The sequence below is a fragment of the Macrobrachium nipponense genome, chromosome 3, assembly GCF_015104395.2.
Source record: "Macrobrachium nipponense isolate FS-2020 chromosome 3, ASM1510439v2, whole genome shotgun sequence".
Classification (NCBI taxonomy): Eukaryota; Metazoa; Arthropoda; class Malacostraca; order Decapoda; family Palaemonidae; genus Macrobrachium; species Macrobrachium nipponense.
The window spans coordinates 73,413,911-73,438,587 of NC_087202.1; the positions used below are offsets into that span (position 1 = coordinate 73,413,911).

A 24,677-nucleotide genomic window follows, 5' to 3' on the forward strand; every position below is an offset into this window, starting at 1 on the left:
AGGAATCTATAACCCAGTAACATACACAAAACACACTGAAAGAACAGAACACAGGCAAAAAACAACCGGCTTGGAAGGAGAGCCAAGTGTAAGCGTCTCTACTCTCCAAGGCGGTTAGTAAAAGACAGCATCATGGGGTTATGTGCGGTCACTGACCAGATCTCAAAGATTCCTTGCTTACAATCTCTGATTGTAATAACCAGTTACCAGCTGCGCTTAGAAAATATCCTATTTTTCAGACCAAAGGTTTGTTAGCTACGGTTACCAGCTGTGCTTGGAAAATATCCTATTCTTAAGACCAAAGGTTTGTTAGCCATGAAAAATGCAAATTGATTTAAAAATTTGTCATGTTGCATGAGGTGGAGGCTAAAAAAAGATTCATTTAATAAGCAAATGACGCCATCAGTGGTTTACCTCAGGAACCAAGAAGAACAAACTCCAAGCCTCTGTGTGGCTTGGGAATTGATTTCTTTGTGTTAACAGGGCCAAAGTCACAACTACCCTGAGGTTTTACAGGAAGTGAAACGCATTTCCGGTCAGCTTCTGCATGGGAAACAGGTGCTGTTGTTAGTATGATTACTGGATGTGCATGCACCTAAAAACCTCTGTAAGAACCATGGAACGACGGACCTGTCCACAACGAACTTAATTTTACCTCCCAATTTGTGTTCAAGAAACAACACTATATGACAAGAGGAAAGAGAAAATGACATGAAAAAGCTGGGTAAAGAATGAGCTTGTGTTGAAAAAACTGATGTGGAAAATGTACACAAGAGTTGTGCAAAAATGCAAAAAGTAGGATCACAGCACAAGCAGGATGTACTGTATTTACAAGAATATGAGAGTAGTGAGAGGGATAAAATTTGTGGCTTAAAGGACTATTTGAAATTCAGTTGCAAGACAAGTAATAAATCATGTTATGTACATCATGGTTTAATGTAACATAGTTTTGTGAAAGGTTAGAAAAAAGGGAAAGACCTGTACAGTATTTCTCTAATATGCATCTAGAAAAATCTTATTGCTGAAATGATTGAAGTGCAGTACAGTACAGTACAGGAGGTGAGGGTAAATGGTTTATAAGCCTGAATGTACAGAGCAATTACATCTCTGCGACAAATTAAAGTGTTGACAATAGTTACGGCTGTGATTGAAAAGAGGCTTGAGACAATATGTTATAATTTCATGTGTTTAGGGAAGGGATGACAGAATAAAAGACAGATACATATGCAAAATGTTGTCGTGAGTAAAGGGTCCATGAATAGTGTGAAATTACTGATGTTTGCAAACAGAGCTCATTAAGGTAGTAAGGTTTCTAAGAAGAGACAGGGACTATGAGTAAGAGTAAGGTTATGAAAGCAAATGGAAACTAGGAAGCTAAGTTTGGAGGAGTTAGGAAATTGCTGTGTTAGATGTAATATGTGGAAGTGAATTGTGTTGTTGAATGTGAATTGAAGAAAAAATCTAGCAGCTGTTGAGATTGTTTATGTGGTATACGTATGGTTAGAAAGACTAAGAATGTAGAGAAGCGAAGACTTGGTACAAAAGGTTAGCTAGTTTGAAAAGACATAGCATTGTTTTTAGATTCAGTTCTGCATGGAGATGAGAAGATGACAGGTTTGTGAAAGGTGTATAATCTGGAGGCATGGAAGGAAGGAAGGTGAAGAGGAAGACCTTGGAAGTGCTATGTTTGTGATGTGGAAGGGGTTTTGGAAATGAAGGGCCCAGTTATTCAGAAGCAAGAGAGTATGTGCAAGTTGCAGGTGAAAGATGAATTTTGTGTGTAGGGTGTACTGTGGGACGCTTAGATAATCTCTCTGTAGGTTTATGACGGAGCTAATGTTCAAAAAGTTTTTTTAGCATTTGGTTTAGTTCTTGAATTAGGAGTTAAATGTCATGGCAGCTGTATTGTTTTGAAAGTATTTGCAAGGGAAGAAAGTTTAGAATGAGCAAGAATATGCTTGTGATGGTAAATAAGAACGAACAGGACGTTGGAGCCATAGATATAGCCTATATCTATGGTTCAAGGTGCATAAGGAAAGAAGTTGGAAGCAGTAGAGGTGAATTGTTTATCAAGTACATGTAAAAGAAGAGGTGAGAGATTGAGAAATGTGGAGATAAATAGGAGTGGTAAAATGCTTAATAGCAAGTAAAAGGATTGGAACAGTGTTTTGAGATGGTACGGCTATATGGGAAAACTGGAGGATATGTTTGTGAAAGTTGTTTATAATTCAAGATAGAAGAGAAGACAAAGACCCAGAACAGAAAGGATTGGATAATATATATATATATATATATATATATATATATATATATATATATATATATATATATATATATAATATATAAGTCATTTCACATTACCGTGATTCATATACATACATCGAGCTACAGTGTCCTTTAATATCTAATACTTTACAATTATTATTGTTATTAATTTCTTTATCATGGGATAGGTAGCAGTACCAGTCATGTTTAATTATATATATTTATTTTAGATTACTACTCAGTGATGCTATTTTGATTTTTGATGTTTTGGGATGTTTAAAGATATGTATGAGTGGGCCTATCAACTCACATATCTTCGTGTTAATTCGTCACCAGTTTAGTTTATATTATGGAAAGAAGTGACGTTCTAAGCTGTAAACTTTTTTTTTTTTTTACCACAGTGTTAATACAATATAGTAATAATTTGTTCATAACAATTGTTCATAACATTAACTAATTATTCATAATTCCATTTTTTTAGTTTTTGTAAAGAGAAATGTTTCATTTGTATTTTTTATCTTAATTATGTAAATTGCAAGATATTATTGACTACAAAGAAATCATACATATATTCATTATTTTGTCAAATTATAAAAATGTGTTAAATATCAGAAACAGTGTAAGATAATAATTACGATAAAACCTACAATTTTGTACGATATTTTTAATGAAAAACCCATAATTTTGAGGAGCCAGTACGATAATTCCAATCCGAGAGTGTGGCAACACTGTTTATTCTGTCTTCTGCCTTCTCTCCATAAGGTTGGTTAGTGGTCTTTGGTCTTGTTTTTGTTTCTGTGTTTTTTTTTATTCTGTGTTGTAATTTGCAAATGTTTTAAAGTAATTTTAAAGTAATTTTTAAAGTAATTTTATTTATTGTCTACCAGATTCCCTGATGATGTAATTACAGTTATTACGAAACGTAGAAAATAAAGAATTAAAATGAATTGCAACGTTTCCAATGGTCCAGCTTCACGCTTATATATATATATACACACACACATATATATATATATATATATATATATATATATATGTGTGTGTGTGTGTGTGTGTGTGTGTGTGTGTGTGTGTGTGTGTATTCTGAAATCTCAAATGTATTTATACCATTGACAACTAACGGAGCTTTCATAACGGTATCTGAAAGGCGCGAAACGAAACAACGAATGCAGACTTTGCAGACTTTTCCAGGCATTGTAGCTTAGATATAAGTGGCAACCACTCGGTGATATCAACGAACAAGTATTCCTGAACGCTTGTTGCAGTCAGTTACTCGACTTGTGGTCGGTGTGGCACAAGTTCTTGCAGCCGCCGTCGGATCTCGCTTGAGGTAATTATTCTTATTGCTTCCTCTCTGGGTTTCCTTTTCCCCTTTTATTCTTTGCGTAATGGCTTTGTTCTTTGTCTAATTATAATCTGAACTGTAATATAATCAGAATTTTAATGTTAATCATTCCATGATTTTAAAGCTTATCGGTTTTCACTGGCTATGAAGTAAATTGATCAGGGTATGATTGCTTTTTTTGCTTGCCAGTGTTAAAGGTATGTTTTTACTTTTTAAGTTGGTTGTATATCTTATGATATTACCTGCTGTTTCACGGTTGATGTTTATCATTTCAATGTAATTGGTTTGTAATGTAACTAAATCCGAGTGTTTTTCGACTTGCTTTGTGTAAAATTGTAGCACATGCTGTCATCATAATATGATTATTTCCACCAAGAACTTAAATGAAACACAAAGAATCCTTGAGCTTTATAACAAGTTTTACCAGTTCAGGCGGCTGAAGTTAATTCCGATAACACTTCTCGATCGCCGTACCCAAATCGAACCTCCACTCCATTTGGTTTCGCTCGTCACAGAACTGTTTACCCTGCAAATTCATTTAACTGTTGGATTTGATCTTTTAAAACAATTTCTTGCTCTTCCTGAGGCCAATAACAAACACTTTACTCTTCATTTAAATAAACTATTCAATATCCACTGACAGTCATTGTTTACAACATTAGGAAAAAAATGCAGTGTGTGCTGGTTTCTTCTTACATGAAAATGCAAATGCCAGACAACCGATTTTAAGTTCGAATTCAACAAAATCTTGTTTAATATGAGGGAAATATTAAGTGATTCCTTTCAACTTATACCTCTGAAATCAACCTGATTTTCTGCCCATATTGTAATCCAAATAAACACTCAATCATTGTCAGCCCATTATAAAAAAAAAGAAAAAAAAAATATTGGTCAGACAAAGATGTTCTTGTCAGCGGAACTTCATCTGAGTTTGAAGAAATTAGTCATTTATGCGTCCTATAAAAGCAGGAATTTACACTTTACCATGTGGAGGAAAGAAAATGATTACACAAATATAAGATATTAACCACGAAAAAGTGATCGGTGAAATCGCTATTCGTCCACCTTACACACACACACACACACACACACACACACACACACACACACACACACACACACACTGTAAGGTGAGGGATAATGGGAATGGACCACATAAAACCCCTAAATCAGACATAGCTGATAAGCATGCTAAAATGCACTAACTAAACAACCGTCAGGGTTGAGTGTAAGGATTATATACGGAAGGAATATCTACAGAAAGGTTAGGCTACTCAGCCAAAACAAATTTAACGCTGTAACATTTCAATTTTAATAAAGACTCAGTGCCTAAAATTATATACGTATATACTATATATATATATATATATATATATATATATATATATATATATATATATATATATATATGTGTGTGTGTGTGTGTGTGTGTGTGTGTGTGTGTGTGTATGTTGTTTGTGTGTTGTGTGTGGTGGTGTGGGGTGTGTCTGTATTATTACAGAGAAATTAAGAACTGTAGTAGTATTGAAAAAAAAAACTTTTATCAACATTCATGTGATCAGTCTCAGCAGCGCATACTATTCATGTACCCTACCAGCGTTTTAATAGTTTTCAATTATCAATTTTTGGCATTTTATGTCAGATGTTCTATTTCTGCCTTTGTTCTTTATCTGAGATTTAATGATTGTGTCCGAAAATACTGTGCTGCTAATGTTTGCCAATATTTGCCTTGGGTATATGACAATTTCTTAAAATCTATTGCACTCTAATCTTAGGAAGTTAAATGAATATTATAAAAGTTATCAGAATGGCAAAAAGATACTGTAACCTATAACAGATACTAATTAGCATTTCTCCGTCCAAGGTCGGCTCTTTGAGGTGAGGAAAAGAAGAAACCAAACCAATGGGTGGAGGGCTGGAGGACCTACTCGCGTCTGTCGGAAGCTTTGGTCCTTTTCAAAAGTGGATGGTTGGATTTGTTCTGATTCCCGTGTCTTTCATTATTGCTTATGTGGTGAGTGCACATTGTTCTTCTGTTTTAAAACAAGCGCGAAACGAGTGCATTGAGCAAAGTCATCCCTGCATGGTTAACATATACTTGAGCCTGCGATACTTTGGTTTGTTATCTAAGCGTCACCTACTCCAAGGTGCTAGTACTAAACAACGTAGGCGGTAAATGTAAAATAGACGGTCGCAAGAAGATATCGTTTATAAGTACACTTGTGGACCACACAATATATAGAAATGGGTGTATATATTACTTTGATCCCCGAGGAACTAGTACTTCACACGGCGTCCCAAGCATAGAGCGTCAATCACGGTATATACCCTCTAAGGTCCCAAGGAGCTTCCGCCATGTTTAGTACTAGCACTTCCAAGTGGGTGACACGTAGATAACAAGCCAAAGTGGCACCTTTAAGCCTTTATGAGCATAAATTATATGCGAGAATTACAGGGGTCACATAGTCTCGACTATAATACAAAGTAGTTGATCTTGAGTTCTGTTTATCATTCACAAACTTCTTACCATATAATTCTGGACAAGGAAAGGTCTAGATATGAGAATGTAAATCTCTGTTATCTAGACATTTTACTATTAGATTACATGGTGCAGGAAATTATTATTTTTTAGTATATATGTTTATTTCGTATCTTCGCTGATACTGTAGTAAACATTTTCCTGCATAAATTAGCGAACACAAGTAGGCTTCTCTTAAGATCAGAATTTTTCTTAATATTTACGATGCTTATTTATGATTTTATGAATTAAAGTGAAAATTTATTGAATTTTTTATTTTCAAAATATTTTTTGTATTCTGTTATATATATCTATTATAATAATTATATATATAGATATTATATATATATATATATATATATATATATCTATATACATACATAACCATCATCCGGATGTTTTAAACAAGGTTGACTCGTGAATAATGGTGATCAGACACACACACACACACACATATAAATATATATAAATATATATATATAGATATATATATATATATATATATACTATATATAATAATATATAATATATTTATATATATATATAATATATATATATATATATGTATATATAAATATATATGACTGGTAAAAATGTTCTGTTACAACAGAATTCCATCTAATAAAAGGAGCCCATAACGCCAAAATATAGAGAGAAAATACTATATTTCAGAGACGGCTGTCTCCCTCTTCAGGTAGATGAATGAGAAAAGTTACAGAAAAGGTGGTATTTATACCAAGAGATCCATCCATAGGCAAGCTAATTTAGGTCACTCCCACTGATAATCCTCCTTTAATCCTCTTAAGCATTGGTTGAATGAAAACTTTATCAATGGCATCTGAATCCCATGCACCCTTTGAGATGTTCATTACCAGTCTCTGTTTAATCAAGGCCGATTCGATCATCTGACTCTTGTACCGGCAGTTGCTGCTAGAAATTGTATGTGACAAATTCCAGTCTATTCTGTGGTTGTGTTCATTTATATGGTTGAAAATAGCTGAGTTCTTTTGCCCATGCCTAACTGACTGTTTATGTTGTATTAATCTCTGAGGAAGTGATTTTCGTGTAAATCCGATTTAAGATTGGTCACAGTCCAGGGATGAGATTTCGTAAACGCCTGTGTCCTTGGGGGATGTCTTTTGTTGGACATTAATCAGGGATTTGGCTAAGGTGTTTGGGTAAGTAAATTCAAAAGGGTTAGATTTTCTGAGATTCTGCGTCACTATCTTAATCCTGTCCAGGTGTGGAATTTTTATTTTATTGTTGGGTGTCTCTCTGGTCTCTTCTTGAGTGGTCGGTAGAAAATTACGTTTGCTTTGTGAATTGTTTTCTTACAAAAGCTGCTTACGAATTAGTTCAAATTCTTTTTCCAGGAAATCTGAGGAACAAATTCGTAAGGCTCATAGGAATAGGTTGCTGGCTACGCCTATCTTGATAGGAATGATGTGATAGCTAAAGTAGTGAATGTATGAATTTCGGGTGTAGTATGGGTAGTCCTTTAAGTCCTTGTTTTAGCCAATCTGTACGTGGAATACTTTGAAACTACAGTAATAAATGCAATAAAACCCAAAAACATGCTGTGGATGAGATATGTAGATGATATTCAAACATTTTGGGATAATAGATGGAGCAATTTTAATGAATTCCTTTCAAAATTTAACGCATTAGTGCCCAACATCAAATTTAAAGTTGAATGGGAAACAACAAAATTCCTTTTCTTGATGTTTTAATAATCAGAGACACAACAGAATACAAAATTACCATGTACAGAAAACCAATGTTCTCTCTTTCATACATTCACTACTTTAGCTATCGCGACATTCCTATCAAGATAGGCGTAGCCACCAACCTATTCTTAAGAGCCTTACGAATTTGTTCCCCAGATTTCCTGGAAAAAGAATTTGAACTAATTCGTTAGCAGCTTTCGTCTTTAAGGTATCCTGACCATATAACTGAGAAAGCAATTCTCAAAGCAAATGTAATTTTCTACCGACCTCCTCAAGACAAGGCGAGAGGGACACACAACAATTAATGAAAATTCAACACCTCGACAGGATTAAGACAGTGACCCAGACTCTCAGGAAATCTAACCCCTTTTGCATTTACTTACCCAAACACCTTAGCCAAATCCCTGATTAACATCCAACAAAAGACATCCCCCAAGGACACAGGCGTTCACGAAATCCCATGCCTGGACTGTGACCAATCTTACATTGGATTTACAGGAAAATCACTTCCTCAGAGATTAATACAACATAAACGGTCAGTTAGGTATGGACAACAGAACTCAGCTATTTTCAACCATATAAATGAACACAACCACAGAATAAACTGGAATTTGTCACATATAATTTCTAGCAGCAACTAACGGTACAAGAGTCAGATGATCGAATCGGCCTTGATTAAACAGAGACAGGTAATAAACATCTCAAAGGGTGCATGGGACTCAGATGTCATTGATAAAGTTTTTATTCAACCAATGCTTAAGAGGATTAAAGGAGAATTATCAGTGGGAGTGACCTAAATTGGCTTGCCTGTGAATGGATCTCTTGGTATAAATACCACCTTTTCTGTAACTTTTCTCATTCATCTACCTGAAGAGGGAGACAGCAGTCTCTGAAATATAGTATTTTCTCTCTATATTTTGGCGTTTTTATTGGCTCCTTATATATATATATATATATATATATATATATATATATATATATATATATATGTATGTATTGTATATAAAAATCCAGCACTACATTTGTACTGACCGAGTTCCACTAATTCTGTTCTTCCCTCAATCCTAGAACCATTCTTTGGTCTTCCAACTTGCTGTCCCCGATTACTGGTGTCATGTTCCTGGCAGAGCACAAACTTCCTTGTCTTTAGAGCAGTGGAAGAATCTTACCATACCAAGGTACGATGGATCTTAGCAGAGTTATTTAAGGGATTTATTGATGCTCGTTTACTAATATAGGTACAAATTTTGTACTTTGAATTTCCGAAATAATTTAAAACAGCTTCTTAAATAGGCTTAGTAGTACTTTTGACATTTTATTCAAGTTTGGTCAATGATTTTTTTCATTGCCTCCGTGAACTTGGCAGTTTTTCTATTTTATATGATGCGATATCAATTCGCTTTACTACTCCATGAATTTCTATGCCAAGAATTTCTTTGTGTTCTTGTATCTGGATCTCCGGCTTTGTAGTGACAAGCGTATCCAAAAAGTGCGAAGAATTCAAGAAGACAAGAGGGGATTATAGTAATTAAAATTATATTTCTTTGTCTTTTTATAATTATAACAATAGGAGCTTCTGTACGGTTTCCAACATGCCTCATCTGATATCAAAGTAATACGAATGTAGCCAGAAAGTGAAACAAGCAAAAACCGTAAATTATATGTATATATATATATATATATATATATATATATATATATATATATATATATATAGATATATAGATAATATAGATAGATAGATAGATAGATAGATAGATAGATAGACAAATTACCTGTTTGGTTAGAATTCTGTGACAGCCGATCCCGTGCCCTCGACGGTATCATTTTGACAACTTAAATCGTTCGTTTTTAGAACGTAGACGCTTTTGCTTGATTTTACTTGCCCTTTTCATATTTCCTTTCATAGCTGAATAAGGGGCGCGCTGGGAAACGCAAAAACTCCTGTCGTTGTAATTATTGTGCATATACCCATTCAGCTGTAGGCATTTTAACCGTACATGTCTTTCCTGATAAAATCCTTCTTACAGAGAGAATGGAGAATTGTCAAGATGTCTTCACTACCAGATAACGTGGAAAAACGAGAGTGGAGGCAAATTTACAGTTTCGAACGAAACTGTAGGTAAGTCGATATGAATTCTTAATTGCTGAGAATGGAGCTGCAATCAGCTTGATAGCATCTTTGATACCGGTTATGTATTTTCTCCCTATTTCTAATCAAGATTCACATTTCCATCCTATTTTCATGTTCCACTGATATCTTTGTGGAACGTCCGCTAATCGTGGCGAATCGTAATCTTGTTTGGATGGCTGCCTCTTGTGAATCAAATAGATCAGTAAGCTAAATCGATTTATTACCTCTTGCTATCAATGCCTCCAAAACTGCTCAATGCTCTTGTCCAATGTTAAGACGTGACCTTGAAGGCACAGCATTTGTAGCTGATGTGGCTTTCAATTTTCCTAGCATTTGCTTGCAAAGCAAGTGAAATCATTTCGGGAAGCACAGGTATGGAATACCAAAAGCATTTAGATTGTAGACCGGAAGATTATAAATAAATAGACAATCTGTGGACGAACAAATCTCATATGGCGTGAAGTTGAATCTGAGACAAGAATGTGTCATGTTTCCATAGCTGTTTCATATCAGTATAGATGGAGTGATGTAAGAAATCCGAGAAATGAAAGTAGATATAAGTGCAGACTGAGAGATAAAAAAAAATAATTATAAATGGAGTGAGGAACTACTGATATTTGCAGATGATATATTAGTGAATGGTGTTAGTAACGAGAAAGTGCAGAAGCTAGGGAAAGGGTTTGAAAGTTTTTACAGAAGAAAGTTGAAATTACCTGGAACAGGAAAGTTAGAGTAGTCAACTTTGATAGGGCTGATAGACGTTGGGGAGAGGTTGGTATTATTTTACAACAGTTCCAACTTATTCTATAATAATTTTAGTATGCATTTTGCATAAAAATTTCTTAAACTTTGTCTCTGAACATTTGGGGAAATCCACCATAGCTGAGATATGAATGTATATATAATCACCATCCCTGAAATATTTCTTTTGTTTACTTTAACACTGACACAGTCTGTGCTCTGATGCGAGTTTGTATTTCCTTGAAATAACATTGTGGTTCTGAACTTCTGATACGAGTTTATTTTTCCTTAAAATTGCATTGTGGGTAGTTACGTCCCATATCTAGGAGTCACGTGACCAGGGGAAAATTTTGCAGGTGTCAGACATTTTCTCTCGTCAGTTGGTTTTCTTTCGTGGAGTGCAGTTATGTCCAGTCTGTGTTCCTCCTGTGATTTTGAAGATTTTTGGTTAATTCATAATTCTTATGAATATGAACTGCAATGCATCGATTTTTGAGGTAACATGGAGCGTTACATGCAACAGTGAATGTTTAAAGTGTAGTAAGCAATACTGTAGATTTAGTTAAGATAAAGAAAGTGGCTATTGGTACTGTAATTGCTAACCTCCTGTAACCCCTATTACTGCTTGCCAGTATATAAGAGATTGCCAAGGATCTTTAAAAATGTGGATAAGGCGCGAATCTATGGATGGAGTTGGACTCCAAGAAGCCTTAGACTCTCCGGAGCCAAAGTGGATAGACTCTGGTACGCGTCTCTTGAAAGGGGGTACCTACTGTAATGCCGTGAACCTTCGTTTGGGGGTCTTAACAACTCCCTCTCGAAGTGCTAGGGGTAGAGACAGAAGCAGCCGATGTGATCTCGGCTGTGATGCCCCGGGTACACTGCATCACATCATGCAAGTGTGCCCAAGAGTACAGCCGTGGCGAATCAAGAGTTCTAGCCTACGTGAAGAAGAAGGCTGAGGAGTCTGGCTATAAGACTGTGAGCGAGCCACGCATCTTGACTAGAGCTGGGTTACGAAAACCAGATCTCATTGCGTGGAATGAGATCGGATCCAGCGTCATTGAGGCCCAAATTGTATCTGATAGCAATGTGAATTGCATGGACTATTTTCACAAGTTGAAGAAGTCCAAATATGACACTTTGCCTATCAAGCAATTTGGAGAGCAACTGACCTCCAGTAAGCCAGTGATAGAGACCATAACGGCGAACTGGAGGGGTGTCATCTCTGCAGATACTGTAAATGTACTGGTGAAATTAGGTATATCGCGCAGAGAGATAGACCTGCTGTGCTCTCAGTAAAGATCTTAGAGGGCGGGCTATCGATATACACTAATTATATGGGCACAAGTGATGGTGCTAGCATGCTATAAAGTTTGATTGTTTTGGCGACGAATGAATAAGCTGGAAAGCCCCAAGGTGCATCCTACGAACGGGCTATGTGCCTGTGGGTGAGACAGGACGGGCGTTCAAACTAGTATACATCAGGATCCAGGGCGTCCTAGAAATAAGTGCACATATTGGCTACCCTACAAGGTTTAGGGGAAAAAGAGTCCGCATGATGAGACGAGGCAGCCTAATTAGGTGTACCTGGTACTCTGAGGACGATAACATAGCGCCACCCTCAGGTAGTTTGCTGTGTCAATAGTGCTGAACCGCTAGGTTTGAAATTGTGTCCTTTGTAACCAGTAATTATGCATTTGTGATTGAATGTGTTTTGAACGATTATGATGGTAATACATGTGGGAAATGAGTTGTTTTTGTTGGATGTAGTAGAGGTGTAGAATAACTAAAAAAAAACTAATTTCCCACATGAATTGCTATCATAATAATTCAAAACACATAAGGAAATACATAGTTATTTAAGAAAAGCGTAGCTGGAACTGTTGTAAAAATTTACCAAGCTGTTGATTCGGATAGATATTTCAGAACAAATGCAAAAGATGTTGGTAGGATAAGAAAAGAGGTCATAGAGTAGGTGAAGCAAGGAAGGTAGCTGGGTGAGTGCAAAAGATTGGGAAATAACTTGGAAATATTCTTCGGTATAATAAAGCGATTGTTGGGCCAACTTCCTTTTTTTTTTCTTTTAATTGAAGTAGAGGGTTGATGTTCAAAAAAAAAAAAAAAGTTGAAGATTTTGAATTGTCTAGGTAGTGTCTGTGGTCTAATGACAACTGAAAGAGTAAGAAATGTGTAGCTTTGCTGAATATTTGAGACGGTTTGGTCACGTGGAGAAAATGGAGAGTGTTACTTTGGCGACTTGTGTATAATTGTGAATCGTTTTGGGGGAAAAGGAAATGAAGATAATACAATTTGCTGGACAGACGGGATGGAAGAAGTATTGGACGAGAAGCTGCGCTTTCAACGTGGTATGGCCGTTGGCGGAAGGAAGAGGCATTGGAAAGGAAAGTCCATGATGTCCAGAAAGCGACAGGACAGTGTGTGCAAGATTGAAGTGAAATGAGAAGTGGGGGTTTGACTCACTGGTGAACCTTCTGTGTAGGATTATGAAGCAGTTAATGTTATGGAAGTTTTCTCCCCGTGCTGTTCATCCACAATCCGACAGAGGAAGCTGAAAGATAGTAGTGACGTATGTGTAAACCTGTTTCTTCTCTCTGGAGGTACCACAAGTTTATGGAAAACCGGTTATAAGGGAAAATATGTCTCCTTTTATTACCTTTAGAACTGTCGCTAGTTATTGTTAATGATCATTCCTTGCATGTGACAGTAACAACAAAATAGTTTAAACAAACAAATTTATTGAAAATCCTCGAACATATCCTACGTGATGCAAAAGAATTATTGTACGAGGCGTAAAAAAAAAGTCATTGATTTTATTGGAATGTGCATAATATTAGCCTACGTCTCCAGTCCGAATTATCCTGAGTGTTTTGTGACCAGAAAGAAGCAAGGTCTAGAGTATCGTTTTCAACCGCTCGTCCATCTTGACGCAAGGAGGAACTGTAATGCAATATCGGGTGTCGTTTTACCTTTTTCCTCTCTTCCATGAGGACATCATTCCACCGGGTTTTCTTTCCAATACTGTTTAAGTCATTAATCACTGTATGTTATCTTAGTGTACCATAGTACATGGTTCCAGTAAAAGAAAATTTACGTATTAATTAATTCATTGTTGCTATGTAGGGAAGAGGGATGAGTTCTACTTCATTTTGCTTAAATGATAAAGTAGAATCATTGGTATATGTAATTATACGTAAAGACGTTGACATATTTATTCGGTATATTATTTATCTTTATTATTGTACCTGTCACAATTTACTGTATATCATTCATTAATTACTTTCTATGTGTACGGCGTGACCCGATACAGCCTAATTGTGCGCGACTGACATTGCCTGAGGATTACTGAGTAGGATACCAAAGGCTCTGGTAATAACTTACATTTCACAGAAATCAAGTCATTGAGCAAATCACTGGAAAAGCATCTCATTTCAAAACATTAAGCAAAGCCCGGAGAAACCACGAGTGCCAACCACGCGACTTCGTGTCGCTTTTCATTGTAAGAATGCGTCAGATAATTAGTAACGTATGTGAGTGATCTCCTAGGAAACGATTATTTTTTTTAATTAGTGATAAATAAACTACCCAAAGCTACTAGCGAATAATTATGCTCGGTCACAGTCTCACATAGATACGTACACTGATTACCTTGTGTACCACGTAGTTCACGAGGAAATCTGCATGTAGTACGTGTGCTTATGTGTACCTATATGCCAAAGGAAGGAGTCCATATACTTTCTGCTCATGTTGCAGCTTGCAGCCATGGGTGGGAACACGATCGATATGAGTACCTGGACACTGTGGCCACACTACACGACTGGCTTTGCGATAAAGAGAAGTTCTCCAGTTACATGATGTCCATGAATACTATTGGAAATGCAGTTGGAACCCTTCTGATGCCGATTATAGCTGACAAATAGTAAGTAAGCATCGTGTTGAAAGGAATTGTTTTGCTGTTTATTCAAAACATTATAGGCGTGTGAATACAATAGTTTATAACGCTTTAATATACAAGTTCAACGTCCCAGAAGTTCAAGGCTACTGAATATTAGGCTGTAGTACTACATTAGCACTGACGTTGTCATTATTTTGATTTTGTACTTAAGTTTAGCTTGTATCAGCTAAGTCAGTTGCTGCTTTGTTTAGTTATATTCTAAATGTTATTAATTTTTATATTGTCTGTTAGTAGATGCCCTTCTGTTTCATCACTTCATCCATGGCCAGTTTCAGTATCATAAAAAACATGTTCCTTTTAACATATTACTTAATGTACTCAACTTACGTTTCTTGACGAAGCCCTGCTTTAGCTGCATTGGACTACCTATGTATTTAAGTTTCTGTATGAGGGCATAGTTTTGAATTATGAATAGCTCCTCATCTCAGTTCATACATTTCTTGATAAACTTGTTTTTAAAGTTTATTTATAGTGTCCGTTTCTTTTCATTTACGACAGGGATATTTGTAAATCATTTACCAAAGGCAGGAAAATAATATGCACGGTCGTTATTACCCTAATAATTTTCACTACTTAGCCATATGATTTAAACTTTCCCGTTTAAATTACGTTGCTCTCTTGAACCACGTATAATTATAGTTTGTTTATGGCAAGGCTTACCACGACTAATACGGAATTGACTTGTTTTTTTTTTTCCTTCTTGAGAAACATAAGGTGAGATGTATTACTTATAAGTAATTGGAGTTCAGGGTTGATCAGTTGGTCCCAGAGCTAAGTAACTAGTCAGCACCATAGTTTGGTAAAATCATAATTTGGTAAACCATGCTTTTCGCTTACTCGGAAAGTAAACCTACAAACTACATTGTTGTTGTTGAGGGATAAGACAGCCTGAAAAGGTCTGAAAAAGATGTTCTACACTGAGTCAAAGATACCTGCAGGAATTTTATGGTAGGATATTTATGATATATCTATTTGAATGAGTATGTAAAAAAATAGATAATTTACATGGTAAACAGTACAGAAAAATCATTTCTAATAAGATGTAGCATGTTTATTTTAATTTTTGTTGGTGAAACAAGGATCTATTCGACCAAAGATTTTTTACGTTTTAATTTACGTTCAGAAAAGAATATGTTTACAACTAAGCTCGAGGGGGAAAATCTTGCACGCATCCTGTGTAAGCTGGAGGTCGGATCGCGCCATGTTTTGTTTACATTTGTAAGCTGGATTAAGGTGCACTTTTCTCTTGGATAAAATGGCTACTTACATTATCCTCTCTTAACCACCTCGAAATGTCTAATATACCCTTTTCTTTTAAATAGAGGACAGACTCATGAGAGATAGAAGATAAAAGATGATGGATAATATGTAGCTGCTAAAAGTGAGAGGATGTTTGTCAGTCCAGTAGAGAGAGAAGGGAGGGGAGGGAGGGATGGAGGAATGGGTATAAGCTCAATAAGGAGAGACAGAGACAGAGAGAGAGAGAGGTATAAGCTCAATAGAGAAAGAGAGAGTATACAAAGCTTAGGGATCTCAATAAAAATGGGATTGGATCATTGAAGTGTCCGAGAATAATTGTGAAACTGCTTACATACTTCCAGTGTTATTTTGAATGAGATTTTAGCTTTTGTCTTTCACGAGATAATATTCTAGTTTGTAAGGTTACTTGACAAACCTTAGTAGAATATGGTTGGTACTAGTTACTATGCCAGTATCCCTTAAGGCCCCCAAAATAATTTCTTATATGCAGTAGAGGGTTCTCAAAGTTGATTAATAAAATTGCTTTTGCTTTCATTAAATATATATGCATTATTTTCTTACTCATGAACATGGCGGTATTAAATTCGTTATGAAAATGTTATGTACAGCCTTGGTCGTCGAGTTGCCTTCTACATAGCAGTTGGTCTTCAAGCAATGTTCACAGCCGCTGTCGTCTGGGCTCCGTCTTTTGAATTTCATCTGGCCTTCAGATTCTTAGCGGGTCTGGGCTACCAGTGTAATTACCTGATGCCGTTCGTGACTGGTAAGTAATCATCAGAACTCATTAAATGACGATGTTTTGCTAACCATTACCTCATTATGCATGAGTTTGTTAAGCACAGTTGGGTTACTCGTCAAAGACGTTTCATTTTTTTTATCTTATTTTGAAGAAAATAACCCCTATCAGGAAGAACTGATAATTCCACAACAGAAGATTCAAAACTGCAAAAGAAAAAAAATAATAAATAAATAATAGATAACTATATACATTGTGGTTTGCCCGAGAATTGTCAGTAGATGAAAATAGTTCCTATAGAGTACAGTGATTTATTGGGTTCTGAACACTAAGTAAAAAGCAAGAGTAACTCCGATGTCTTAGACTTGTCTTCGTTGGTTTAGACAAGTTCAGAAGTTCATCTCTGGGCTCTTATTCCTTTTAACACATTAATACACAAACAGGCCGCCTTTGGGCAAGAGCCCATGGCAGCACAAAGCTGACTCTTTCTAAACTAAACTAACCAACCTACCTAATAAAGAAGACGTCATCCTGTGCCGTCGAAAATCGTCTGCCAGCTGATTTAGTGTTTTTGTTTATTTAATGCATCCACTAAGGAGGTGTAGACATAAATATGACTGCCAAAAACTTATGCTTGTAAAACTTCTGAAAATACTAAAGACTCATAACCATTTTGGATTCTGAAGAGACAGAAGTACGAAGCCTGGGTTCATGGGTTCCCAGGCATGACTGAGAAATAACGAATTCTACAGAATAGCGGTTTCCTATGGTTTAATGTTGAAAAAATAATAATGAAAATGCTGTACTGACATTTTTGTATATTTATATAGTGTTTTTACCCAATATAATTATTATTTATTGTCCATAGGTACTACAGGAACTTTTGGAGTTATCTACTTTCAAAGGAAAGTCACGTAATCTGTCGCTGTTATCACATTCATTTTCTCTGTGTTGCAGTCATGGAATTCGTATCCGTAAGTAAAAGAACGCTGGTGGTTTTCTTGTCTTCTGTCGGCTGGACTATGGGCTACTGTTGTTCTTCCCTTGTGTCCTGGATTCTTCCCGATTGGCGTTATCAAGCTCTTGCGTGTTGCGTGCCTCTGATTCTGTCTTTTATGTACATCTTGTAAGTTACTTGAGGCTTCGTGACTTGTATCTTTGTTAATTCTCAAATCAAATGCTCACATCAGCCCTCATGAATGGGACTAATGTCTCGTTAGCAAAGGATTACTAAAACATCACAGTTTCTCTCTTGTTAACTTATGTCCATTCCTGTCTGTCATTTTTTCTTCTTTGTGTACATAGCAATTATTTCAAAATGTTCTAACAGCATTTCCCTCATATGAGTGTCTCAAGGAATTTCGGAATAATGTCCATGAATAATCTTGCAACGTAAGATCACAAGTGATTAACAGCCCCCAAAAATGCCACGTTATATATATTTATATTATAGTATATATATATAATAATATAATATAATATATATAGAATATATATATATATATATTATATATATAATTATAAATAATGATATATATATATAATATTTATATATATATACATATATAAAATATATATGTATATAACATGTTTTTAGCTACATATTTATCTTAAAAATACTTAATTCGTTACTTTTCAGCTGTTTGCCAGAGTCTCCTCGCTGGTTGATGAGTCAAGGAAAATGGGAAGAGTGTGCTGATGTGCTTATTATGGTATGTAATTTGAAATATATATATATATATATATATATATAATATATATATATATATATATATGTGTGTGTGTGTGTGTGTGTGTGTGTGTGTGTGTGTGTGTGTCACTTTTCACCAGTTCAGTGCATTGTATGGACAGAAATCACCAAGACTATTGTATTTCTTAATATTTTTTGGGTTATAGTTTTGAATGAAAGCATGGAAATTCCAAATCAATAAAAAAAAAAATAGACGTTTTCCTTCCCAAGTGTGTCTGAACTGTAAATATTTTCATTTTATCATCTTCAGGTTGGCCAGAGGAACACACACTCCACTCCCGAACGTGCTGAGCTGGAAAGGAAGATCGAATTGCTAAGGAACACGGACCCTGTTGAAAATTCTATATCAAAAATTATTAAACATCCAAAACTTTGCGTCAGATCCCTTATGCTCTTTATCATTGGGTAAGTTATTAATACTGTCAAGTACATAGAACAAAGATTATTTGTTAATATGCGATCACTTACGTATACTTTCGTTCAAGACCGAACAAATATTTCATCAGTGTGATGGTAAGAAATGTCTGAAAAGTTTAGGCCAACGGCCTTGTTTTTGTAGATGCAACGTCACGCAGATTTCTCTTCTCCTATTAGGTCTAGCGTGCATGTCATCCTAGGCGTTGTTAACTCCTCCATAACAATATACTCGAACGACTACTTGGACAGTGTTCTGATATCGCTGGCGGACTTACCGGGCTGTCATCTGGGATGCCTTGTTGTCCATTACTTCGGAAGGAGGTTCACTTTCATCTCGACATCGTTGCTTGCTTTCGGCTTCTGCGCGGCGTCACTCTTCGTGTTTAGAGGTAGGCAGCGCTACTCCGTATTTGGTATTGTTTCGGTGTCAGTTTATATTACCGATGAAGTGTAATACTGAGCTGCTTCAAGTTAGAAAATCTGAAATTTTGATTAGCTTATGAGGTGAAATAGGAAAAAAAAGTACTAATTGTAAACTATACAATCACAGATTCGAAAGAGTATTCCTGTCAATTGTACGTAAAGGTCTTCTTGTAATGCTTCTTAATATTTTCTCTTGTTAATGAACAGTGGCAGCTTTAGAAATCTTTCATGGGGGCCGCTTAGGATTGATCATGTATATATGTAACATGTAAACACATACGGTATATTTACGTGTGTATATATATATATATATATATATATATATATATATATATATATATATATATATAATATTATATATATAGATATATATGTATGTATATATGTATGTATGCATGCATGCACACGCCTATATATATACACAGTATTAGTTGTTGTTTTTGTTGTTTTACAGTTGTTATTGAAATAATCATGAACTAAGCAAATATTTGCCCCTAATAATGATTTATTGAAAAAAAAACAATGTTCTATTATTCATGTATGTCCATGGGGTTCAAGTGACCAAGTCCCCCCCCCACCCCCCCATCCTTAAATCCGCCTATGTTAATGAAGTATACTGTTACTAGTAGTATAATGGGATTTTATGTACCGATAAACGCTATTATTCAAAATTACATATTAATGTCTTTAGATATGCGTGGCTTGGTATAAGAGAGCTCGATTTGAGTGTTTTGCTCCTGATTTGCCAAATGCCTTTAACCGCCAACAATAGCAGAAAGAGATGGAAATATTAACTGAATTGAAGGCAATGATGTGTCGAAAGACAGTAATAACTGTGAAATTAATTTAAATCATCTTAACCGAATAGTTTTAAATCATAGTTGCATACCAGATTGCCACGTATATCACACCTGGGGCAGCCAGCTCACTGCTATTCTTGATTTCAGATGAATGGATTCTGCTCATAGTGATGGCCTTAATCAAGCTTTCAGTCAGCATGACCGTTTTCACACTTCTCGTGTACAGCGCGGAAATATTTCCAACACCGATACGGTCTACAGGATTCGCTTGGATTAGTGCCTGCGGTTTCGCAGCAGTGACGGCATCGCCCTATATAATCGACGTAAGGAGCTAAGTCTGTCGATACGTTTATGAGATGGCGTGTTCATTGTCTGTTTGAGCATCAAGATTGAGGGTTAAAGATCTTTCTTCATTGTTAGATATTCTTTTGTTTTCTAAGATGACGTTGTGGACATCATCTAGCAGCGGTTGTCAAGAATGAAAAGTTGTAGTACCCTGGGTTCCAGGAGATGTAACGGTTTGGTTCAAAGCCCGGTTTGCTCCAAGGAAGAAAGTGGAAGAAAATACCCTAATGGTACTTTTAATTTAGAGCACTGAAACAGGGTTCAGGGTGACAATGTCGTCCCTCTCTTTGTATACATGCTTCAAATGTGCGAGCGATTTCCGCTCCCTTCCTTCCTTTAATGATTCCATTATAAACTCGGGAAGTCGTCAGAGCATGCTTTCATTTTTCCTTAGGCTACATACAGAGGGAAATGGCGTAATGGGACCTGAAGCATGGGAAAAATAAAAGCATACTCTGAGGACTAACAGCGTTTATAATGGAATCACTAAAGTGAGGAAGGAAGCGGAAATCATCACACATTTGAAGCACGTATACAAAGAGAGCGACAGGTGGTGCGTGGATGCCTACACCACACTAAACATACCAACATTATCAGGAAGTGGGAGGAGTTTAAATAAAGAACTATTCTTCATGGCACGAACCTTGCAACATTTATATGGAATATGGTATGTTCCAGAAACTGAATCAGGTGAGGTGGTAAACTGAAGAGATGGGCTCTTCTCTGATTTAGGAAAGCGTAAGATCTCAAACTTTAAAAAAGAGACTGAGGAGTTGGCCCAACCTCAAACGGTTCCATCGTGGATATATCAGATATTAATGATCATATTGTTATATAATTTCTAGCTGTGTATTAGCAAACTAATACTGAATTCCCCTTCAGGAACCAACCACCCGAGTCTTGTTGGAATAACTACTTATGCAGCGAAAGATCAAAGTTTTCAATCTTTCTCCTTTTTCGTTTTTTAGTAACGTTTAATTCTTTATCATATTTAATATAGGTATTAAGTTCACAGTATGCATTGAATCAGTTAATATTCTTTACAGTCAAACCTTGGAGCATCGTTCCGATACTGGGTCATGCTAACCTTATCCGGAATAAGCTTTCTGGCAACTTTATATCTTCCTGAAACCATCGGCCTTCCTCTCCCTCAAAATTTCCAAGAAGCAGAAGATGTCAACGTTGGACGACCGCTTAGGTCCTGGATTCACAAGTGGAATTATTTCAAGTACTTGCCGACGTCAGATCCTGGAGATGTGTCTCAAGGATGCCGATACGAGTTGGAAGCCTTCCAGAGAAGTGGGCGCCAAAAGTGACGGCTGATTGCTAATGTATTTCCAGAGTTCAGTTTCTTCCTCTATCATTTTGGAAATATCTTTTACGTACAAATGCATATCATTATCATTTTCTAATGTAAAATGAATGATTATACTCTGTATTGTCTAGTACAATAGAACCCTTAGAATATCTAGATGTGACTTGATGTCTTCACATTCATTCCTCTAAATGAATTTCACTGGATTAATGACTAGAACTCGACGGTGATCGGTAAAAAAACGTTTGGGTATACTACATAGAGCTGGGCAACAGGCGAAACCCAGGGCATTTATGAATTCACTATGAATTCTTATGGGATTATTCATTTTAGTACAGTACTATAGTAGATTCACATCAACCAAGCATCTGATGTGTAGGCCAGTCCCTTAAGACGCTCCTGATTGGCTGTTGATAAGCCAATCACAGGGCTGGAAGCTCTCAGTCTCCTAAGGGAGTTCACTTAGACAGGATGTATGTTCCACCTCCCTCAGGAGAGGTGGAACATACATCCTGCCTATGTGAACTCCCTTGGGAGACTGAGAGCTTCCAGCCCTGTGATTGGCTTATCAACAGCCAATCAGGAGCGTCAGATGCACGGTTAATGTGAATCTACCATAGAGGGTATATACCTGGAGTTGCGATCTCTGTACAAGTACTACGTAGTTCGGTGGTCTTCCACCGGGGCGGCGCTGCAAAGCCTTGCAGTCATTTTTAAAGGTCTGGTAAACCCAAACGTGAACAATGGATTAGTGCGAATGTGAATTTTTTATCATTGATATTTTATGAGTGTTTAACGATTTTTTAGGATTTAGTGAGTGGTGTTTATGAGTAAGTGTTTAGTGAATGTATAGTTTAGGGTTTAGTGAATGTTTAGTGTGTAAGTATTCAGCGAATGTTTACTGAGTGTTTAGGGTTTAGTGAATGTTATTGAATGTTAGTGAAGTATTCAGTGAATGTTTAGTGAGTCTTTAGGGTTTTAGTGAATATTTGTGATTGTTAGTGAGTGTTTATTATGTAAGTATTCAGTGAATGTTTAATGTGTAAGTTTTCAGTGAACGTTGGTGTTTAGTGTGTAAGCATTCAGTGAGTATTTAGGATCTAGAGAATGTTTAGTATGTGAGCATTTAGTGAGCTTTTAGAGTTTAGTGCATGTTAATGTTTAGTGAAGTATTCAGTGAATGTTTAGGGTTTAGTGAGCTTTTTGTGAATGTTAGTGTTTAGCAAATGTGTATAGTGCACAAGGATTCAGTGAATGTTTGGTGAGTGTTTAGGGGTTAGTGAATGTTAGCATTTAGTAAAATTTTAGTTTGTAAGTATTCAGTGTATATTAAGTGAGTGTTTAGGTAATATGTGTAGTGAGTGTTTAGCGAATGGCTTAGGAATGTTAGTGTTTAGTGAATGTTTAGTGTGTATGTGGTTTTTGGGTGTTTAGTGAATGTGTATTGAGTGTTTAATGAGTGGATGTTCATTCATTGTTTAGTGTTTAATGAGTATTTATTGTTTAATGAGTACTTAGTGAATGTTTAGTGTATAGAGTACTTAGTGAATATTTAGTGTATAATGAGTGCTTAGTGTTTTGTGTTTAATTAATGTTTAGGATTAAGTGAGTGTTTAGTGAATGTTTACCGAGTGTTCGAGGTATAGTGAGTTTAGTGATTTATGCGTGTTTAGTGAGCGTTTAATGTATAATAAGTGCTGGGTATTCAGTGAGCGTTTAGTGTGAGTGTATGTTAAGTATGTGTGGTTAGTGAGTGTATATAAATGTGACTGTTTAGTGAGTGAAAGTGCATTGTGAATGTTAGTGATTATACATTACTGATTAGTTAGTACTTAGTGACTGTATGAAAAGCAAATAACTTAGCACTAACTAATCAGTAAAGACTGATTACGCTCTATGGTAGGTTAACTTCACCCGTGCATCTCATGCCCCTCGCCGTTCCTTACGACGCTCCTGAGTGGCTGTTGATAAGCCAATCACAGGGCTGGAAACTCTTAGTCTCTCTCTAGCGTTCACGTAGGCACCATGTACAGTCAGTTACAAAAGCGGTGTCGCCCCGCCAGGCCTGGCTCGGTGAGATCATGCCCTTCTTGCCCTGAAAGTGGCCCACGTTCAAACAACCGATGCATAGTTACAGTAGTTTGAATGGGAGGAGGAGCGAAATTACGGTAATCAGCCAAAGGAATGCATTAATGAATGGAATATATATGGACAAAAAGAGAGAGAGAAGAGGGGGGGAGGGTGTGAGATGTAGTAGAGTACGAGGAACGGTAACGAAAGAAATGCATACAGTGTAAGGAGCGAGAGAGAGAGAGAGAGCTCATATTTCTGTTTAGTTAGTCTGATAGGTATATTTGAGACCTGTTTTATGAATATGTTATCTTATATTTCTTGGAAAATAATTATTATGAAATCTTATCACATCGTATTGTTTCAAATCGTTATCCTATTTTCTATATAAAAAGCCTTAAATATTGTTGGAACTGACTATTCATATTAATATCATTCAGACGGAAATATCCTTTTTCATTATCCTATATGCAGCTGTATTCTCTCTCTCTCTCTCTCTCTCTCTCTTCATCTGTTGTTCTGCCCTCCGTCCTATATCTCCTGGATCTACTATTTAAATAATGGTAAACGTTTGATATGTTATTTGGATGTGGCCAAGGATCACAAAACCGTAAATGGCTACTCAAAAACGTGTTCTTGGCTGCATCTATATTTTCCCTAGATTGACTGGACTATAATTACCCGTATTACCAATAATATACGAATCTGGTCACAAAGATGTTACACACCAGGTTTTGTAGCCATGGGCTGTATGATTCATTAATTTTGCAAGGGTAATATTTTATTAATCTAAGCTAAGAACACATTACAGGATATGCTAATCTAGTACCACAGGATTTGTATTTGTGACGTAAC

The 24,677-nt window shown here is 36.2% G+C and overlaps 1 protein-coding gene across 1 annotated transcript; it reads left to right on the plus strand.

The window, feature by feature from the left end:
• Positions 1–3,442: 3,442 nt before the first annotated feature.
• Positions 3,443–22,180, plus strand: LOC135221813 (organic cation transporter protein-like). The gene is made up of 12 exons (XM_064259697.1): positions 3,443–3,595; positions 5,475–5,624; positions 8,924–9,033; positions 9,886–9,977; positions 14,505–14,670; positions 16,575–16,729; positions 17,660–17,828; positions 18,342–18,414; positions 18,703–18,857; positions 19,047–19,258; positions 20,240–20,415; positions 21,484–22,180. Exons 2-12 carry the CDS (start codon positions 5,514–5,516, stop codon positions 21,751–21,753), a joined length of 1,689 nt encoding a protein of 562 aa, XP_064115767.1. The 5' UTR covers positions 3,443–3,595; positions 5,475–5,513; the 3' UTR covers positions 21,754–22,180.
• Positions 22,181–24,677: the final 2,497 nt, after the last annotated feature.

What these genes read in the sequence shown, in the direction of transcription:
- LOC135221813 (XM_064259697.1), top strand. Translation starts at nt 5,514, where the DNA reads ATGGGTGGAGGGCTGGAGGACCTACTCGCGTCTGTCGGAAGCTTTGGT. An exon ending in CCGATTATAGCTGACAAATA is followed by an intron (nt 14,671 to 16,574) that starts GTAAGTAAGCAT and finishes TGTTATGTACAG; the next exon opens with CCTTGGTCGTCGAGTTGCCT. An exon ending in CTGTCTTTTATGTACATCTT is followed by an intron (nt 17,829 to 18,341) that starts GTAAGTTACTTG and finishes GTTACTTTTCAG; the next exon opens with CTGTTTGCCAGAGTCTCCTC.